Raw genomic sequence first — 20,298 nt, 5'->3', positions numbered from 1 at the left:
ATCATCATATATTTTCATCAATCTTGAATATAAATGTTAAAATTCTGATAAAAATATGAACACTCCCTTCTATCCTTATGAGGCTCCTGCAACACTTAAGAAGGTGGCCACATCCTCCCATAGGGACCACAGGATGTAAAGTGGTGTGATGTGTGTTTCTAAGTTAAGAGAGAGAAGGAATATGGGTAGTAAGTACTAGCTGTCTTTATGGTAGCTGTATCGTGGGCATAAGGTGTCTTAGGATATGTTGAAACTGTTTGTATTGTTATGTTAGGCTCAATTTGATTAGATTAAACTTTAAAGTTTAAGAAAAAGAGGTGATGGCACAAGTAAATAGTTAAGAACTTACCAAGCTATGTACCAGTGATGCTAAATTATTCTACTTGATGTAAGCTTGCATCCAAAAACAAAGACGTTAACACACAAAAGTCAGTATTTCCTTAAATCTAAAATACAATTGCTCTTTTGCTAACACAAGATTTATCACTACTTTCTTTACAAGCAGTAGAGAACATATGGTAAGATTTCACACATTCATACCATAAAAAGCAGAGAACCTGTGAAAGAGTTTGTTAAGTCATAACACCTTTAAAATTCCCTCGTAAAAGTAGCATTTATAAAATACAATTAAAGTAGCAGAGCATAAGTCCCAGGAACAAATTTTACTGAGATCAAATATGGTGACTGTACAGGTTACGTATATCAAAAAATACAGCACATAGTAATATTCTGTGGAATGCATAAAGAAAAAATCAAAATTAGTGTTTAAAGGCTCTATAGACAAGGTTCCTTGTTGTACTATGGCTTCATTCGGTTGGTATATTGATATAACAGAGCTCTAAAGAATCCAAACAAGCACCAAGTGAATATCTTCTGTCAGACATTCACAGTACACCCTTTTCTGATGTCCTCACACTGTGCACAAGGACATTAGAAATGACTTTAGGATACCATAAACATCTCTCCTGTTTGCTTACTGTGTTAGATGTGACCGAATGTGATACAAATGCACTACTTAAACTCTCAATGGTGAACTGTGAGTGCCTTTAATTCCACAATTTCCTGTATTTCAGAGCCCTGCCCACTTTATAAGAACTTAAAACTGAAGAAGTGTGAGGTACTATAACAAAAAATCCTACACTGAATATCAACTATATATATATATTAGATGGAACCCATTGGTTCCATTTAGTTGAATTCTTTCATCAAAACGTGTGTACGTCATATTCAATTTCACCAGTGTTGTACCTAATTATATTTCACATGGCCCCACATAACCCTCATAACTCTTGCCTTAATGAATACCGTTCCTATTTTATGCTCAGAATTATGACCTGCAATTGCTACAGTGGGCTGTACACATTCACTGCAGCATATAATCATTCAATGACTACGGCTCAAACGATTCTGAGCTAAACAAAACTTATGCTAATTCACTTAATTTCACATTTTCCCCCAAATACCAGATAATTGCAGGGAAATGTCTTGCATATAATGTTTTAAGTTCCATAACCAAGACACAATGTTTACTACCCGGTCATCTCGTTTACACGTACAGGTATACTTGTATTTAATCTAACGATATATCTATTCAGTCCTTACCTCTGGTGGTCCTACCATGAGTAATTTGATCTTGTTTTGCATGACTGGTATTGTAATGATCTAATAGAGGAGGCCACACACAAAAGTTCAAACTTTGACAACTTGAAATTCTTGTTGACATTCTCTGGAACGCAGCCATCAACAAGTGAGACCTAATGTAAAAGAACTTTTTTTTTATAAATTTTTTGATGAATATTAAGAATTTCGTTACTAATTCCTTTTATTTATTACAATTAAAAATTATTAATTACATTCAGATATTCTATTTGACATGAAAAGCAATCATCTATATTCATGTACCCTTGAATAACGATTTCAATTTCTACATTCTTTAGAGTGATCTACTTTGTTAATATATATATATATATATATATATATATATATATATATATATATATATATATATATATATATATATGCTTAGAATGTCGAAAGCACAACCTAATAACTAGAATTAGAGTACACAGTTAATCGTACAACACAATGCGCGTGTGTGGATTTCACCTTTTATACGCATAGTGAAGACGAACTGAGACAAGGGAAGGGGTACTGTAATTTAACATGGAAGAGAATACTTAAATATGTACAGATGTCCGTATGGTGTGGGTTTTTTTTATGCAAGTGGGGAAGTTTACTCAAACGTGTCTTAGATGCTTTATTTATATACCCCCCCCCCCCTGTAATTTAACATGGAAGAGAATACTTAAATATGTACAGATGTCCGTATGGTGTGGGTTTTTTTTATGCAAGTGGGGAAGTTTACTCAAACGTGTCTTAGATGCTTTATTTATATACCCCCCCTCCCCCCTCGTCAGACTGTGACGATTCGTTGAGCCTGATCTTATATCCTCAGTAATGTCAGTCTAGGGGATTTGGAAGCGAAGAACTCCAGAATGGTTAAGACAGGAGAGGTACTGTGGCTTTGACCACCTGTAAATCTCTCTCTCTCCCTCTGGAACTGGGAAAGACACTGTAATCTGATAGCATGTGTGAAACTACGTCAGTTTATATGTTAGTATATGTCTGCAAAAAAAAAAAATGTATGGGTGAATGGTGAAGGAATTAACGATCTCCCTGTCCGTGGCGGTTTTTAAAGCATTTTCGAAGCACGCGCATATAAAGTATACACAATCCTCTTACCCAATATAAGCGTAGTAAGGTGAAGGTTTACATGGCAAAAGCGTAACAGCATGTTTTCGATAAAAGTCTGCCTTTATCGCAGACACGCTCATCTACATTAAAGATTCTCAGGCTACCATTATTCCACCACAAGATAACTAAGGACACGGCGTTAGACAGCCTATAATTTCTCACGTCAGGTGTTAGCTAAGTGCCTTTAGTTCATGCAGACGAATGAAATACATAGCGCCTTGTGGGAAACGACGTTAACAACTACGATTCCTTATGTCTTACGGATATTAAGTTGAATGTAAGCCAGATACCTGTAAAACAAAATAAATTAGCACTCTATAAAGCCAATAGCAGACCACTAGACTAAAAGAATATCTTCGTTTCGGTACGGAGGTAGCGGATGGGATGAAGACGCTTTACTAAAATACTTTATCTTCTAAATGTCACGTTTCACACACTACCCAGTCTTGTCCCACAGGGTCTAACTATAAAATAGGTGTAAAGTCCTCTCCCGAGTGTTGTCTGGCCTGGGAATTAATTAGCTGGCCTTCACGAAAATACTTCCTCGTAAACACACGTGCTACAGTGTAAAGCATATCTAATCAGTGTTGATATTGCCTGTCTCTTCTTCATATTAGTTTTTTACTCATACTGTACGGTCTCCTGACCTTGTATATATATGTACAACATATTTACTCCATACCGTGTGTTTATGTGCATACACCTACAAAGATGGGACCCCCATGAGTGTAAAACGATCTCCCTATACAGTACAAAAGGGTAATTTCCACGCACACACCCGCTCCGAAGGGGGGAATATGAAGTTTCTTACGTCTCTGACAGGAAATCCGTGGAACCTCGTCATCATGTATCCCGCAGCATCTGTTATCACGGAGCACGGCAACACTGGCTCCACTCCTGCAGCACAACCAAGGGACGTCGGCAGCACCTCCTCCCTTCTTGTAGTAGCACCAGCATTAGTGGCGCTTCCCTGAGCTGCACTCTCCTGTACACGTCAATATATATCACAATGCTCTAGTACCATTATTTCTTTATACCCTCCTCCATTAGTTCACTGAAAAGCAAGTCAGGTAAGCCACCAAAATAAGTATTCACGTACATGCATATATATATATATATATATATATATATATATATATATATATATATATATATATATATATATATATATATATATAATCTATCTTGACCTGTGCGTAATTTTCAAAACATTGTTTTCACTGAGATATACAGAGGAATGATAACACACATGGCATCAGTGTCTTGGCTACATAAAACGGGGTGACAGATAACTCTTTTATCAATGTTAATCAAGCAACTAACACACTCGCTACCCAAGCGTTCCTGCAACCACCTTTGTTACCATGCCGCTGGTAAGACCTTTTCCAAAAAATACCATGTGAACTTTCGATGACAATATATTTGACCTACCAAAACTGATAGTAGTTTGGGTTTTATCTAATTACGCAATGGGTGCTTTTTGAAAGTCAATGCTGATGTGGGATATAATGTAAGGGTTCAAGACTAGTGAGTCGCCTCGAATAGACAACTTACCCCTTATTGTTCCCTGGGTGTGACACAGTTAGGCGTCGTTCTCCCGGTGTTGGTGCTAATACTGGCCTCCTGCGAGTACGTGGGCGGCCAGGATGTCTTCCTTCCTTACGAGCCAGGCAGCCATACCACGACGAAGGTGCATATCGGCTCCCTTCTCACTCCAGGCCTCGAGGAGAATTTGGACGTCTGGCTACCTACCGAAGGCGGCACTTACAATGTATTTTACTTCCTGGACGGGATGGGTGCGGTAACCCCTGCTAATTTTTATGCCCAGGTGAGGGACAAACACAGGAGTATGTATGGTGATGAGCACAGGAATGTTTAGTGAAGTCTTTCATAGATAAGAGGTAGATACACAGCTGAGGGGTATAAAGCGATGAATAAAGATGGAGAATAGTCGCATAAGCAATGAGCACACACACACACACACACACACACACACTCATTATGTCCGTAAAATGCCTGTCTAATTTGTTTGTCGCTCACCTCTGTATATCGCTTACTTGTACACATCCGTCACATGTGAATATCCCTTAAAGGTGTATGTAGACGTTAGGTACATCCACGACATAATAAACGATATATTCACCTGAAAGAAAAATACATAGACGAAGATTATATACAAGTATACAAGTGAGAGACATAAGAAAGTGAAGGCCATACAGGCGAGGAATACACAAAAACTATGAGACATATTACATTAAAAAACCAAACCTGCGTACCTTGAATTCTTCCTCTTTCAGACGATGAAACACATAGCCTCGCATGGCATTGCAGTGGTGGTAGTATGGAAGATGTCAGGACCCCTCAACCCTGAGGATAAGGTGCCCATCTTTGCCTCCGTCCTGGAGTGGGCGGAGGAGCACCTCGAGAAGAGGCTGCACAACAGCGGTGTCGAAGACTCCGTTCACCTCGATCTGGAGAACCTTGTCCGTGAGTAACACATTTGGCTGAGGGCAGGATACGAGGCGTCACGAACAAAATATAAAGCTTTAGGTTTTTTTACATATATAAAACGACCATAGGTATTTATTATTATTACTATTATTATCATTATTATTATTATTATTATTATTATTATTATTATTATTATTATAATTATCATTCCCTGACCATCTCTGTGAGGACTTTCAAGCTGATATTTGTCTATCTATTGCACTTGTGTCGAGTTGCCTCCGTCGATAACAAGAGCATTACTCACAGTTCTCTCTGTTAATATATGGAAATCCCAAGATGGAGGATGACGTAAAGATATTCCTGATTTGAAACCCAAAGTCCCTGACTCGTTCGTCTCGTGTTAAGTGTCACAGAACTCTACTGGTCAACAGGTAAAGGCCATGAGCCATGTCATTTCATGGACCGAAGCATGACAAAAAATTCCCGTTCTTCCCCTGATCCCTCCCACTTAACCTTGAGACATGTTTTAGGGAAGTTAAAAAGTCCAAAATCTATGAAGAAAAAACGAGATGTGGCTAACTGAACCAAAACATTTATCTTAGTATTCATTTTGAAAGTAACTGTAGACTGTAAACATGGCAAAGTTTTAATATGGATTTTGATAAAGAAAGCACATTCTTACATATGAAACCTTGATAAACAAACATATACAACAACAGACCCACTTTCTATTCAGAAAGCTAGTTTTCCACCCCTGCAACAATTGTATCATTTCTTTTTTCAACTCTTCTTCAAATGTTTCTAGATATCTTAATATTCTAATTAAGGCTCTGGCTTAAATGAGGACTTCTGACCATGCCTGTGGCCTTTGATATAAGGAGTTACACAACAAGATTCAGACCTTATGGAAACCATTATAAGGTGTTCAGTGTGACATTGGAGATGGCATGTTTTACCCATCTGGAACTTTATTGATTCATGCAGTTGGTGGCCATTCGGCTGGAAACCATATACTGGTCGAGTACCTGAAGGGCACCTGCGGCAAGGTCAAAGGTCAGGTGTTCATAAGCCCTGTGGACGGTGCGGATCCTTTCGGCCTGCTGCCCATCTACTGCATCAACCCTAGACAGTCACTCAACTATATCACTCCGACGCTCCACCTAGCGGCCGGTCTGGACAGTCTACCAGGTAGGTAGGTGTTCCAGGCGGATGATGAGTCTCGACAGTAGAGTTCCAGGTGGGTCAGGATAAGGTCCAGGTGGATGCTGGGTCTGGACAGTTTTCCAGGATAGTTTGGACGGTATACTAACTATAGGGCTTGGCAGTGTCTAGGTGGATGACGGATCTGGACAGTATTCCAGGATGGCCATGGGTCTGGACAGTGTCCAGGTGGGGTATGGGTCTGGAGAATATTCCAGGAAGGTCTGGGCATTCATCCATATAGGTCTTGACACTGTTCCAGGTACTTGGACAGTACAGTACATGTTGTATGTGCATAGTTATGTGCCAATATGTATATTATTCAGTCTTTGTATCCTTATATCTTTAAATATTCTCACATCTGTGAGTTTCTTGTCATTTCACGTGCACCCAGGTTTCAGTGGGATAGCCTGTGCGCCAGAGGACCTCAGCAACGACCGTTTCTACCAGGCGTTGGACCCCTCGTCCCAGCGATGGTCCATCAACGCTACCGAGTTTGGCCACGCAGATTTCCTCGACCCTCCGTTCGCGGAGGCCGTGGGGACGACTGGATTCTGTAGCTATAACAACGACGCCACTGCTGAGGAATTCAGTGTCTACAGGCGCTTCGTCGCTGGCCAGACTGTAACATTCATCAAGGGTGAGACATGAGAAGTGCAAAACCACCAAATTCACCGTCACAATTTCTCATATTTTACAATTTCCGAGATGAATGATTGTTTGCCCTTCATATTTCCCATAGATGTCTTTAAGATGTATGTCCTGGAACGCGCCTAGTTCATTGTTCTCTTCTGAACCTTGACTGGGGGGGAAATAAATCGTCGAACACATTCCCGTCACTGCCAATGTGTTCCTGAGGCTTGTTGTGTGATGGTCAGCTGCCGAGAGAAGTAACACCTCGAACACGACGAATAAAGGGTCATATTCTCACACCAAAAAGGTCATACCATGATTCTCAGGGGCCATAAGGCCGCGCTTGATGATCGCCCCGTCGTGTTTACTCGTCGTATCATCAAATGCTCAAGGGCTGTGTACCGTCATGCTCTAGGGGCGTTAAGAAAGACCTTGCATGCGCTCCTCTGAGTTTAGGGAAAGACATGATGTAGATATGAAGATGTATGACACCTTTGCTTCCTTCCTCAGCACTGCTGGAGGAGGAGGAGGGTGACTGTGGTCAGTACCTGCCGTACTTAGAGGACACCACCCTCATGCCAGTGGCTGCCGAGGAACGCCACGTTAACGATATAGGTGGGTGTCCAGTGGCGGGCTGTTCCTGGACCCCCGAGACCATCTACACAGGGGCCCTCTAGATGATGTCTACCACCACTGTGGCCTCTAGACGACGTCTATCATCACAGGGGCTTTCTAAGGCAGGTCTACCACCACCACCACCACACTTACAGTGGCCCTTTAGATGGCGTCTACCAACACCACTACCACCACAGTGGCTTAGATGACATCTACCACCTCCACAATGGGTTTATAGATGGCGTCTACCACCACTACGGCGACTCTTTTGATGATGTTTACCACTATCATTTGCTAGCTGTTATTGGGACCCCGAGCCCAACACCAAACACTGGCGTATTCACTTCGTTAATGCTTTTCCGCAAAGTGAACATCTTCGTCTTTAGTCTCAGTCCTCATCACAGTTCATCAATTTACACTCGTCTAGAACTGGTCATTATTCACTGCAGTTGAAGCAGTTACTTCAAACAAAAGTAACTGTTCCTTGTGCTACCGCAGGAAATGACGATCATGTATGAGACGGATATGAAGAATCTTCTCAAAGCAACTTTACAGTATTCGAACTGTTCAAGAACAGACAAGCTTGTGGACTCTACTGGGACACAAGCGGTGAAAAGCCATCTTAGCTTATACTAATCAAAAACTGTTATGAACCTTCTGACTTGCAAACAATTCACTTTATTAATTTCAGAAGAAAGCTTCTCCTTTCAGGGCCATCTTTTTCTTTTTTTTTTTTTTTTTTTTTTTTTTTTATACTTTGTCGCTGTCTCCCGCGTTTGCGAGGTAGCGCAAGGAAACAGACGAAAGAAATGGCCCAACCCCCCCCCCCCCATACACATGTATATACGTCCACACACGCAAATATACATACCTACACAGCTTTCCATGGTTTACCCCAGACGCTTCACATGCCTTGGTTCAATCCACTGACAGCACGTCAACCCCTGTATACCACATCGCTCCAATTCACTCTATTCCTTGCCCTCCTTTCACCCTCCTGCATGTTCAGGCCCCGATCACACAAAATCTTTTTCACTCCATCTTTCCACCTCCAATTTGGTCTCCCTCTTCTCCTCGTTCCCTCCACCTCCGACACATATATCCTCTTGGTCAATCTTTCCTCACTCATTCTCTCCATGTGCCCAAACCATTTCAAAACACCCTCTTCTGCTCTCTCAACCACGCTCTTTTTATTTCCACACATCTCTCTTACCCTTACGTTACTCACTCGATCAAACCACCTCACACCACACATTGTCCTCAAACATCTCATTTCCAGCACATCCATCCTCCTGCGCACATCTCTATCCATAGCCCACGCCTCGCAACCATACAACATTGTTGGAACCACTATTCCTTCAAACATACCCATTTTTGCTTTCCGAGATAATGTTCTCGACTTCCACACATTTTTCAAGGCTCCCAAAATTTTCGCCCCCTCCCCCACCCTATGATCCACTTCCGCTTCCATGGTTCCATCCGCTGACAGATCCACTCCCAGATATCTAAAACACTTCACTTCCTCCAGTTTTTCTCCATTCAAACTCACCTCCCAATTGACTTGACCCTCACCCCTACTGTACCTAATAACCTTGCTCTTATTCACATTTACTCTTAACTTTCTTCTTCCACACACTTTACCAAACTCAGTCACCAGCTTCTGCAGTTTCTCACATGAATCAGCCACCAGCGCTGTATCATCAGCGAACAACAACTGACTCACTTCCCAAGCTCTCTCATCCCCAACAGACTTCATACTTGCCCCTCTTTCCAGGACTCTTGCATTTACCTCCCTAACAACCCCATCCATAAACAAATTAAACAACCATGGAGACATCACACACCCCTGCCGCAAACCTACATTCACTGAGAACCAATCACTTTCCTCTCTTCCTACACGTACACATGCCTTACATCCTCGATAAAAACTTTTCACTGCTTCTAACAACTTTCCTCCCACACCATATATTCTTAATACCTTCCACAGAGCATCTCTATCAACTCTATCATATGCCTTCTCCAGATCCATAAATGCTACATACAAATCCATTTGCTTTTCTAAGTATTTCTCACATACATTCTTCAAAGCAAACACCTGATCCACACATCCTCTACCACTTCTGAAACCGCACTGCTCTTCCCCAATCTGATGCTCTGTACATGCCTTCACCCTCTCAATCAATACCCTCCCATATAATTTACCAGGAATACTCAACAAACTTATACCTCTGTAATTTGAGCACTCACTCTTATCCCCTTTGCCTTTGTACAATGGCACTATGCACGCATTCCGCCAATCCTCAGGCACCTCACCATGAGTCATACATACATTAAATAACCTTACCAACCAGTCAACAATACAGTCACCCCCCTTTTTAATAAATTCCACTGCAATACCATCCAAACCTGCTGCCTTGCCGGCTTTCATCTTCCGCAAAGCTTTTACTACCTCTTCTCTGTTTACCAAATCATTTTCCCTAACCCTCTCACTTTGCACATCACCTCGACCAAAACACCCTATATCTGCCACTCTGTCATCAGACACATTCAACAAACCTTCAAAATACTCATTCCATCTCCTTCTCACATCACCGCTACTTGTTATCACCTCCCCATTTACGCCCTTCACTGAAGTTCCCATTTGCTCCCTTGTCTTACGCACCCTATTTACCTCCTTCCAGAACATCTTTTTATTCTCCCTAAAATTTACTGATAGTCTCTCACCCCAACTCTCATTTGCCCTTTTTTTCACCTCTTGCACCTTTCTCTTGACCTCCTGTCTCTTTCTTTTATACTTCTCCCACTCAATTGCATTTTTTCCCTGCAAAAATCGTCCAAATGCCTCTCTCTTCTCTTTCACTAATACTCTTACTTCTTCATCCCACCACTCACTACCCTTTCTAAACAGCCCACCTCCCACTCTTCTCATGCCACAAGCATCTTTTGCGCAATCCATCACTGATTCCCTAAATACATCCCATTCCTCCCCCACTCCCCTTACTTCCATTGTTCTCACCTTTTTCCATTCTGTACACAGTCTCTCCTGGTACTTCCCCACACAGGTCTCCTTCCCAAGCTCACTCACTCTCACCACCTTCTTCACCCCAACATTCACTCCTCTTTTCTGAAAACCCATACTAATCTTCACCTTAGCCTCCACAAGATAATGATCAGACATCCCTCCAGTTGCACCTCTCAGCACATTAACATCCAAAAGTCTCTCTTTCGCACGCCTGTCAATTAACACGTAATCCAATAACGCTCTCTGGCCATCTCTCCTACTTACATAAGTATACTTATGTATATCTCGCTTTTTAAACCAGGTATTCCCAATCATCAGTCCTTTTTCAGCACATAAATCTACAAGCTCTTCACCATTTCCATTTACAACACTGAACACCCCATGCATACCAATTATTCCCTCAACTGCCACATTACTCACCTTTGCATTCAAATCACCCATCACTATAACCCGGTCTCGTGCATCAAAACCGCTAACACACTCATTCAGCTGCTCCCAAAACACTTGCCTCTCATGATCTTTCTTCTCATGCCCAGGTGCATATGCACCAATAATCACCCACCTCTCTCCATCAACTTTCAATTTTACCCATATTAATCGAGAATTTACTTTCTTACATTCTATCACATACTCCCACAACTCCTTTTTCTTAAATGTAACTATTTGCTCCTGCTCTCACTCAGACCCTGAGACCAAAGACTATAAATAGCCTTTAGTGTAATATCTTACAATAAAGATGAAATTAAAAAAAAAATCTCATTCATAGTTATGGAATAGAAGGTTTTATCACAAACATTTCCATACAAAATATAGTCTACAAAGGCATATGGATATGAAGCAAAAGATGGTGAGTGACCTTATATACATAATCCCTTTAAAGGGAAGCGTACGAAATAACAATACTACAGAAGCAAAACATTACAGTTCTTTCGTTTTCCTGATTTCCAGATTAACTTTTGGCCATAATTTTTTTTGTTACATTCAGAGATTTTTAAAACCCATGTTCTCCTTGATAATGACACTGAAAGAACACTGAACACGAATACAACTGATATCATTTTTAAAATTGGTTGCCTTCAGACACTGACAGAAGGTAAACAGACCAACGCAACAGTAAGTGATATAAAATTAAAAGTACCTAAACATTTCAAATTATAGGCGTAAAAACGTGTAGTTTCAATGAAGGGAAATGTTAAATTTTAAAAGCTTACCAGCCTGTACATTCCCAAATGTCTGATTAACTGGTTAAAATGTGTTTTCGGCCTTGAATATGGAACGGAAGCAGCTGGAAAGTGAAAGGGGCGAATTTGACCTTCGGTGTTTGTAACATAAGGAGAATTATATGATATATGATACTTTTATAATGATCAAATTTCCTTATAGCACTGTACCTGTTGATTAATCGACCTATTTATATTTATATCTAAATATATAAATAGTTGCTGTAATCTTGGGAGATTCCCACATTTTTTTTTGGCTCCTTTGGGGTACTTTATTAATCGAAATTATTAATTTACTTTGTACCAAATTTCTTTCATTCCCACGACTTATCCTGTAGAGTATATTGCAAGAGATGAATTTAATGGGGGAGAAAATACTATGAAAATGAGTTTCTATTAATAATAAAGAACACATGTGCAACGACTCTTGTTATTGGGTTTCAGTCAAGTTCCAGTTTAGAGGCATGAGAAAAATTCTTTACAGGGTTAGAAAGAAACATATCAGTGGACATGTTTTGTTTATCTGAAGTGATTGGAACGGAGGGATCATTATATGGAACATTATTTTTAACTTTCTATTGTTAAATAATTGATTGTAGATGCTATGATGTTTAGGGAAAGTGTAAGGTAAAAGTATGGGAAGCAACCAAGAAATCGAAAGAGCCTATGAAAATCTTATCTTATATCACACGGGAATGGGATTTATCTTTATTTTTCAAGATTGTTGACTTAATATACTAACAACATGCTCCTCATCATTTTTACTCCATACTGGTCGCATGCAGTGGGAGGAAGTTAACACATACAGTTAACGCGTTAAACATGTATAGCAAACATATTTCCCAGCAAATGAATGCAAAAGACACCACTGCATTAACATATTTTTCAAATATCAAAAATAAGGTAGATTTATATAGCTAAGGGAAGGTAAGTGAGGCTTTCATTGTTCTGTTTATTTCTGGAATTGCTTCTCTTTTACCTCACATTTTGTAATAAGTGAATCAAGATTTCTTCAGCAGAAGTTGAGGAATCCAAAAAACAAAGAGGTGCATGAAAAGTCACATCTCAGATCTTGCACTACATCAAAGTCAGAACATGGTTCTTGATTTTAAAGTAATTGTAAGTAGCTGGTACTTATTATGGAGTTTGATGTCAATGAATGTTAGAATTAAATGTAGAATTTATGTTAGGATCTGCAAGACTTCTCATATATTTATACACGTTTTATGTCACATGTATCTAATTGAAGAAAATTTTTCAGATACATCTGAGTTCATCATGAAGCCAGAAGGAACAGTCCTGTACCCTGTGCAAGGTAACAGATTTTTTGTTGTTGCTGCTGCAGATATAACAGATTTTTTGTTGTTTGCTGATGCAGATACGAAGATGATTATGGCACATACATAGCTTCATATTTTTTGTTGAGCCATCTAAGTGGAAGTAGATTATACTGTCCTGATTTCCGATGCTGGCACTATTGCATTTGAGGAGATGCAATGTTGTCGGTTAAGCAGCTTGGCCTTTTATGGCTTACTTTTCTCCATTCCGTATTTCTCAAGGAGAATCCTCCGGTGGAGTGGATCTATCTATTTATCTATCTATCTGTACCTCTGATGCCTGATCCCCTGTGTTCCAACCTATTACATCAACAAAATGCTCAAGCACTGAGAGTCAAAATCACCCCTTTCACTTTTCAGCTGTTTCCATTCCACACTCAAGAGGAGTTTTAAATCTGTCACCCAAGTGTAATACTTTAAATTTCTCCTGACTCCTCTGTCTGTCTTGCATCAATTGGATTTATCTTCAGTTTACTGTTTATTCAATGAGAAAAATTAATCACTGAAAATTACTTAACCAAGACTACAGATATATAGTAAACCTCTTGTTGAACAGGCTGAACTCTGGGAAAGGAAACGTAAGATTGACTGTGATAAGTCTGGTAAACTAAATGGTACCATAGAATTATTGTCTAACACCGAATAATTAATTAAGCTGTTTAGATAAACAGATTCACAGATATATATTGTTTTGGAGGAGTCGGACAAGTTGTTAAGGGAATTTTTTTCAACAGAGCTTTAGTTTCATGCAGGGTGCAGGAACCTTGCTCATGCTGTTGGCCATTGATGAAGTGCCCCAAAATGAAATTAAAGTGGAGTGCTAGTTGTATACAGAGTTAATACTAGCTTGGGGTTGTACATGAAATTTAAGAAATCCTTGGTGTAGCTGCATTATATTGGCGCTTTGATTGTTGACTGTAAGTAGATCTTGTAACTGATCAGATTCAACAACCTCTGGATATTACAGTTAAAGCTTTTTTTCCACTATAAGCTTTTCAGTTGTTAAGGTTTATGTTGTTCTGATTACATCATATTAGGCTGGTTTAGGCTGCAAAGTCTAAAAACTGTGGAATCTTCATATGGATGCATGATTTTTGTCACAGGCTTATATGGTTTCTGTTTTCAGTTTGAGGCGAAAAGAACGTAATGTAAGATCCCATTTTTCTTTTTTCATCAAAGTTGATAGTACTCTGGCACCTACGCAGAAACTTTGCGATCATGGCGCTTTAGTCATGGAGAACTTTCATGCTTTGCTTCTGGCCTAAAGCATAAATGCATTATCTCCCAAAAATACTGCTATGCAATCTGCATGGAATGCAAAAATAAGCCTATAAATCAATGAAGAACTGAAATTTGGATGTAAATCGTCTCTCAGAACATAACATTACATAATAAGAATGGAAAATTAAGTTCATTCTTATGCATTTTGGTCACTATCCATCTGTATGCACAATATTCATGTATAGTTGTAGTGATTTTTGCAAAGTACAGACATTTAGTATCCTCAGTTCATTATTCTTACCTGTTTATCCATTCTCATGCATTTTGGTCACTATGCATCAAGATGCACAATATTTATGTATAACTGTAGTGATTTTTGCAAAGCACAGACATTTGGTATCCTTAATTCATTATTCTTACCTGTTTATCAATATGTAAGTTCTAATCTTCATCATGTGGCACTGCTGTTAGATTCCCAGATACATGAGAAAATAGTGCATGATATAAGAGTAATGGGAGAAGAGTTATTTGAAAATATGATTTTTTTTTTTTGCCGCTGTCTCCCGCGTTTGCGAGGTAGCATAAGGAAACAGACGAAAAAAATGGCCCAACCCACCCCCATACACATGTATATACATACGTCCACACACGCAAATATACATACCTACACAGCTTTCCATGGTTCACCCTAGACGCTTCACGTGCCCTGATTCAATCCACTGACAGCAGGTCAACCCCAGTATACCACATCGATCCAATTCACTCTATTCCTTGCCCTCCTTTCACCCTCCTGCATGTTCAGGCCCCGATCACACAAAATCTTTTTCACTCCATCTTTCCACCTCCAATTTGGTCTCCCACTTCTCCTCGTTCCCTCCACCTCCGACACATATATCCTCTTGGTCAATCTTTCCGCACTCATTCTCTCCATGTGCCCAAACCATTTCAAAACACCCTCTTCTGCTCTCTCAACCACACTCTTTTTATTTCCACACATCTCTCTTACCCTTACGTTACTTACTCGATCAAACCACCTCACACCACACACTGTCCTCAAACATCTCATTTCCAGCACATCCATCCTCCTGCGCACAACTCTATCCATAGCCCACGCCTCGCAACCATACAACATTGTTGGAACCACTATTCCTTCAAACATATCCATTTTTGCTTTCCGAGATAATGTTCTCGACTTCCACACATTCTTCAAGGCTCCCAGAATTTTCGCCCCCTCCCCCACCCTATGATTCACTTCCGCTTCCATGGTTCCATCTGCTGCCAGATCCACTCCCAGATATCTAAAACACTTCACTTCCTCTAGTTTTTCTCCATTCAAACTTACCTCCCAATTGACTTGACCCTCAACCCTACTGTACCTAATAACCTTGCTCTTATTCACATTTACTCTTAACATTCTTCTTTCACACACTTTATCAAACTCAGTCACCAGCTTCTGCAGTTTCTCACATGAATCAGCCACCAGCGCTGTATCATCAGCGAACAACTACTGACTCACTTCCCAAGCTCTCTCATCCCCAACAGACTTCATACTTGCCCCTCTTTCCAAAACTCTTGCATTCACCTCCCTAACAACCCCATCCATAAACAAATTAAACAACCATGGAGACATCACACACCCCTGCCGCAAACCTACATTCACTGAGAACCAATCACTTTCCTCTCTTCCTACACGTACACATGCCTTACATCCTTGATAAAAACTTTTCACTGCTTCTAACAACTTGCCTCCCACACCATATATTCTTAATACCTTCCACAGAGCATCTCTATCAACTCTATCATATGCCTTCTCCAGATCTATAAATGCTACATACAAATCCATTTGCTTTTCTAAGTATTTCTCACATACATTCTTCAAAGCAAACACCTGATCCACACATCCTCTACCACTTTTTTTTTTTTTTTTTTTTTTTTTTAATTTTCCAAAAGAAGGAACAGAGGGGGCCAGGTGAGGATATTCCAAAAAAGGCCCAGTCCTCTGTTCTTAACGCTACCTCGCTATCGCGGGAAATGGCGAATAGTATGAAAAAAAAAAATATATATATATATATATATATATATGATATATATATGAGAAGAGGTAGTAAAAGCTTTGCGGAAGATGAAAGCCGGCAAGGCAGCAGGTTTGGATGGTATTGCAGTGGAATTTATTAAAAAAGGGGGTGACTGTATTGTTGACTGGTTGGTAAGGTTATTTAATGTATGTATGACTCATGGTGAGGTGCCTGAGGATTGGCGGAATGCGTGCATAGTGCCATTGTACAAAGGCAAAGGGGATAAGAGTGAGTGCTCAAATTACAGAGGTATAAGTTTGTTGAGTATTCCTGGTAAATTATATGGGAGGGTATTGATTGAGAGGGTGAAGGCATGTACAGAGCATCAGATTGGGGAAGAGCAGTGTGGTTTCAGAAGTGGTAGAGGATGTGTGGATCAGGTGTTTGCTTTGAAGAATGTATGTGAGAAATACTTAGAAAAGCAAATGGATTTGTATGTAGCATTTATGGATCTGGAGAAGGCATATGATAGAGTTGATAGAGATGCTCTGTGGAAGGTATTAAGAATATATGGTGTGGGAGGCAAGTTGTTAGAAGCAGTGAAAAGTTTTTATCGAGGATGTAAGGCATGTGTACGTGTAGGAAGAGAGGAAAGTGATTGGTTCTCAGTGAATGTAGGTTTGCGGCAGGGGTGTGTGATGTCTCCATGGTTGTTTAATTTGTTTATGGATGGGGTTGTTAGGGAGGTAAATGCAAGAGTCTTGGAAAGAGGGGCAAGTATGAAGTCTGTTGGGGATGAGAGAGCTTGGGAAGTGAGTCAGTTGTTGTTCGCTGATGATACAGCGCTGGTGGCGGATTCATGTGAGAAACTGCAGAAGCTGGTGACGGAGTTTGGTAAAGTGTGTGGAAGAAGAAAGTTAAGAGTAAATGTGAATAAGAGCAAGGTTATTAGGTACAGTAGGGTTGAGGGTCAAGTCAATTGGGAGGTGAGTTTGAATGGAGAAAAACTGGAGGAAGTGAAGTGTTTTAGATATCTGGGAGTGGATCTGTCAGCGGATGGAACCATGGAAGCGGAAGTGGATCATAGGGTGGGGGAGGGGGCGAAAATTTTGGGAGCCTTGAAAAATGTGTGGAAGTCGAGAACATTATCTCGGAAAGCAAAAATGGGTATGTTTGAAGGAATAGTGGTTCCAACAATGTTGTATGGTTGCGAGGCGTGGGCTATGGATAGAGTTGTGCGCAGGAGGATGGATGTGCTGGAAATGAGATGTTTGAGGACAATGTGTGGTGTGAGGTGGTTTGATCGAGTAAGTAACGTAAGGGTAAGAGAGATGTGTGGAAATAAAAAGAGCGTGGTTGAGAGAGCAGAAGAGGGTGTTTTGAAATGGTTTGGGCACATGGAGAGAATGAGTGAGGAAAGATTGACCAAGAGGATATATGTGTCGGAGGTGGAGGGAACGAGGAGAAGAGGGAGACCAAATTGGAGGTGGAAAGATGGAGTGAAAAGGATTTTGTGTGATCGGGGCCTGAACATGCAGGAGGGTGAAAGGAGGGCAAGGAATAGAGTGAATTGGAGCGATGTGGTATACAGGGGTTGATGTGCTGTCAGTGGATTGAATCAAGGCATGTGAAGCGTCCGGGGTAAACCATGGAAAGCTGTGTAGGTATGTATATTTGCGTGTGTGGACGTGTGTATGTACATGTGTATTGGGGGGGGTTTGGGCCATTTCTTTCGTCTGTTTCCTTGCGCTACCTCGCAACCGCGGGAGACAGCGACGAGGTATAAAAAAAAAAAATATATATATGATATATATATATATATATATATATATATATATATATATATATATATATATATATATATATATATATGATGTAAAAGTTTTTTATATAATTTCCCCTCTCCTCCTTATAAATCTTACTTGATATAATTCTTCATTACCTCCAGGTGTGACACTTCATAGAGCAGCTGCTGGCCAAAGATCTCAAGGAGATGGTGAAGAGCAAGCACCAGTCCCCTCTCCCCAGTCACAAGAGTCAGCAAAAATACTTCAGTCATCTGCAAAGCCAAAGGATACAAATAGGAAGACTAGTAAAGAAATATTATGCAACGATGGGGTTGTAAATAAAATATTATTGGAGAACACTGAATTAAAAAGTACTGTAAAACTAGGAAAAGAATATAATCCTGATGTTAAACAGCCTTCAAATAAATTACTACCTGAAGTTGTGGATATTGCTCATAAGCTCACAAAAGTTTCCATCATGTCCTCCCCAGATACTTATTTGCTTAATACCCCTCCAAAAGACTTGCACACTAAAAAGATCATTCCTCTAGCCCCAAAGGCTCAGAACTCAAGTTCACTCCATTGTGCAAAAGAAGGAACATCAAGTGTATACTCTAAGAGGAGAAAAGATCCAAAGTTTGTGCCATATGAGCCATACAAAGGATGTGTAAAACCAATACTTACTAAGAAGAGGAAAAAGTCCAACAAACAGTGCTTAGCTGGGAACTGCACATCTGAGGCTATTGGACAAAAAAAAACCCAGTGAAACATGTGAAGGGAAGCAGGCTCAAAATGGAAATAGTGATGCTAACCAAAGGAATGCTGAGAAGGTTAGTATTTGTGTAAAATGGTTGGAGATACACAAACTCACTTGCTTAAATCCCAACTTGCCAAATCTTTCTGGCTTGCCATTTGATACAATTTCCTTTAGTTTTATCATTATAATCCAGCAATTATTATATGGCTAAAAGCAGTACAGTAACAATGTAAAGCAGCTATTTAATCGTACCAGACCACGGGTGGTATACTCAATAGATTAGTTGGAGTTTTCAGTGATGGCCTCCCCTTAATAACATTATGAGTTCATTCTCTCAACGTACCAATAGGACAGATACTAGTAGCCATCAGTACACATAGGAATAGTGAAATACAAGGATTTTGCCATAGAAAAACAAAATTTGAAAGGAAAGTTCATTCTGTATCTCTGAATTACTGATGAGGATGTGACTGTAGACCTCATTTCCTTTAGCCCGACAAGGCTCCTGATGATATGCAAGGGTACTCAAGAGGTTATAGTTTTGATCTTTCCTGTCAGAGGTCCCAGAATCACTTATCAGTCATTTTGTGAAGATGCATGGGAGCTGCACCTAAAGAACTTGATAGATTCTTGTTGTTACATATAGGTTTTTTTTCAGTGGGCCTTGAAGTGAGATTCGGTTAATCTCTAGCTGCTGGAGCCTGAATGTTATGAGTTTTTGTCCCTGTCTTTTTGACAGCTGAAGATTGATACCTGTCTTTTGATTTTTAAACTGTTGCTCCTATACTGTCAGAGCTCGCACTGTAATTAATGGAGGTGCTTCACTGGCTCTGTTTTTCTTTACAGGGATGGGTGGGACCCCTCTCAAAACTTAGTTCTAGATGTTTTGTTTCCTTTCAAGATTGCCTTTGGCCTGCAATATCTTGCTGTTACACATACTTGGGGGGGCTAAAGGCCCTTCTCAGTTGTCTTTCAAATCAAAGCCTCCTATAGACTCTGCTCTTTGCAAAGGATGACTGAATCATGATGAGTGATCTACTCCATCTCTCAGTCACTCACTAACTGGACATCACCTAAGAGATGAAAGTGTTGCTTATTACGGAACCCACATCATTATTCAGGCAAACACTGTGCTGAATGCAAAAGAGAATAATTCTTAAAATCATTTACTGTCAACATTTTATATTTTTGTAGTTCACACAGACAGCTTACCATTTTGCCCAAGTAATTAGTTGACTGAGCAGTCAATGCATCATCATCACAGACAGGGTGGTAACTCTGTTACT

The 20,298-nt window shown here is 40.1% G+C and overlaps 4 protein-coding genes across 4 annotated transcripts in view; 2 read left to right on the top strand and 2 right to left on the bottom strand.

The window, feature by feature from the left end:
• LOC139761888 (intraflagellar transport protein 22 homolog) overlaps positions 1–4,446 on the bottom strand; it is a 33,615-nt gene extending 29,169 nt beyond the window's left edge. The window contains exons 1-3 of the mRNA XM_071686474.1: positions 4,309–4,446; positions 3,566–3,739; positions 1,603–1,754 (exon numbers count right to left, since the gene is read on the bottom strand). Coding sequence (XP_071542575.1) covers positions 1,603–1,644 — 42 coding nt within the window. The 5' untranslated portion in view covers positions 1,645–1,754; positions 3,566–3,739; positions 4,309–4,446. The remainder of the gene's footprint in view (positions 1–1,602; positions 1,755–3,565; positions 3,740–4,308) is intronic.
• The window catches only part of LOC139761891 (uncharacterized), a 237,616-nt gene extending 226,298 nt beyond the window's left edge, over positions 1–11,318 (bottom strand). The window contains exon 1 of the mRNA XM_071686476.1: positions 10,156–11,318. Within this exon, the coding sequence (XP_071542577.1) occupies positions 10,156–11,116 (961 nt within the window). The 5' untranslated portion in view covers positions 11,117–11,318. The remainder of the gene's footprint in view (positions 1–10,155) is intronic.
• LOC139761887 (uncharacterized) lies at positions 4,066–8,373 on the top strand. The gene is made up of 6 exons (XM_071686473.1): positions 4,066–4,127; positions 4,337–4,582; positions 5,052–5,241; positions 6,190–6,393; positions 6,800–7,045; positions 7,549–8,373. Exons 1-6 carry the CDS (start codon positions 4,119–4,121, stop codon positions 7,713–7,715), a joined length of 1,062 nt encoding a protein of 353 aa, XP_071542574.1. The 5' UTR covers positions 4,066–4,118; the 3' UTR covers positions 7,716–8,373.
• Positions 11,319–11,323: 5 nt separating the features above from the next.
• LOC139761892 (uncharacterized) overlaps positions 11,324–20,298 on the top strand; it is a 40,423-nt gene continuing 31,448 nt past the window's right edge. Inside the window, 4 exon segments of the mRNA XM_071686477.1 lie at positions 11,324–11,788; positions 13,157–13,210; positions 18,417–19,000; positions 19,002–19,085. Of these exon segments, the coding sequence (XP_071542578.1) occupies positions 13,174–13,210; positions 18,417–19,000; positions 19,002–19,085 (705 nt within the window). The 5' untranslated portion in view covers positions 11,324–11,788; positions 13,157–13,173.

Source organism: Panulirus ornatus, chromosome 42, assembly GCF_036320965.1.
Source record: "Panulirus ornatus isolate Po-2019 chromosome 42, ASM3632096v1, whole genome shotgun sequence".
Taxonomy (NCBI): domain Eukaryota; kingdom Metazoa; phylum Arthropoda; class Malacostraca; order Decapoda; family Palinuridae; genus Panulirus; species Panulirus ornatus.
Note: the sequence above shows the minus strand (reverse complement) of the source record. Positions and strands in the feature narration are given on the sequence as shown.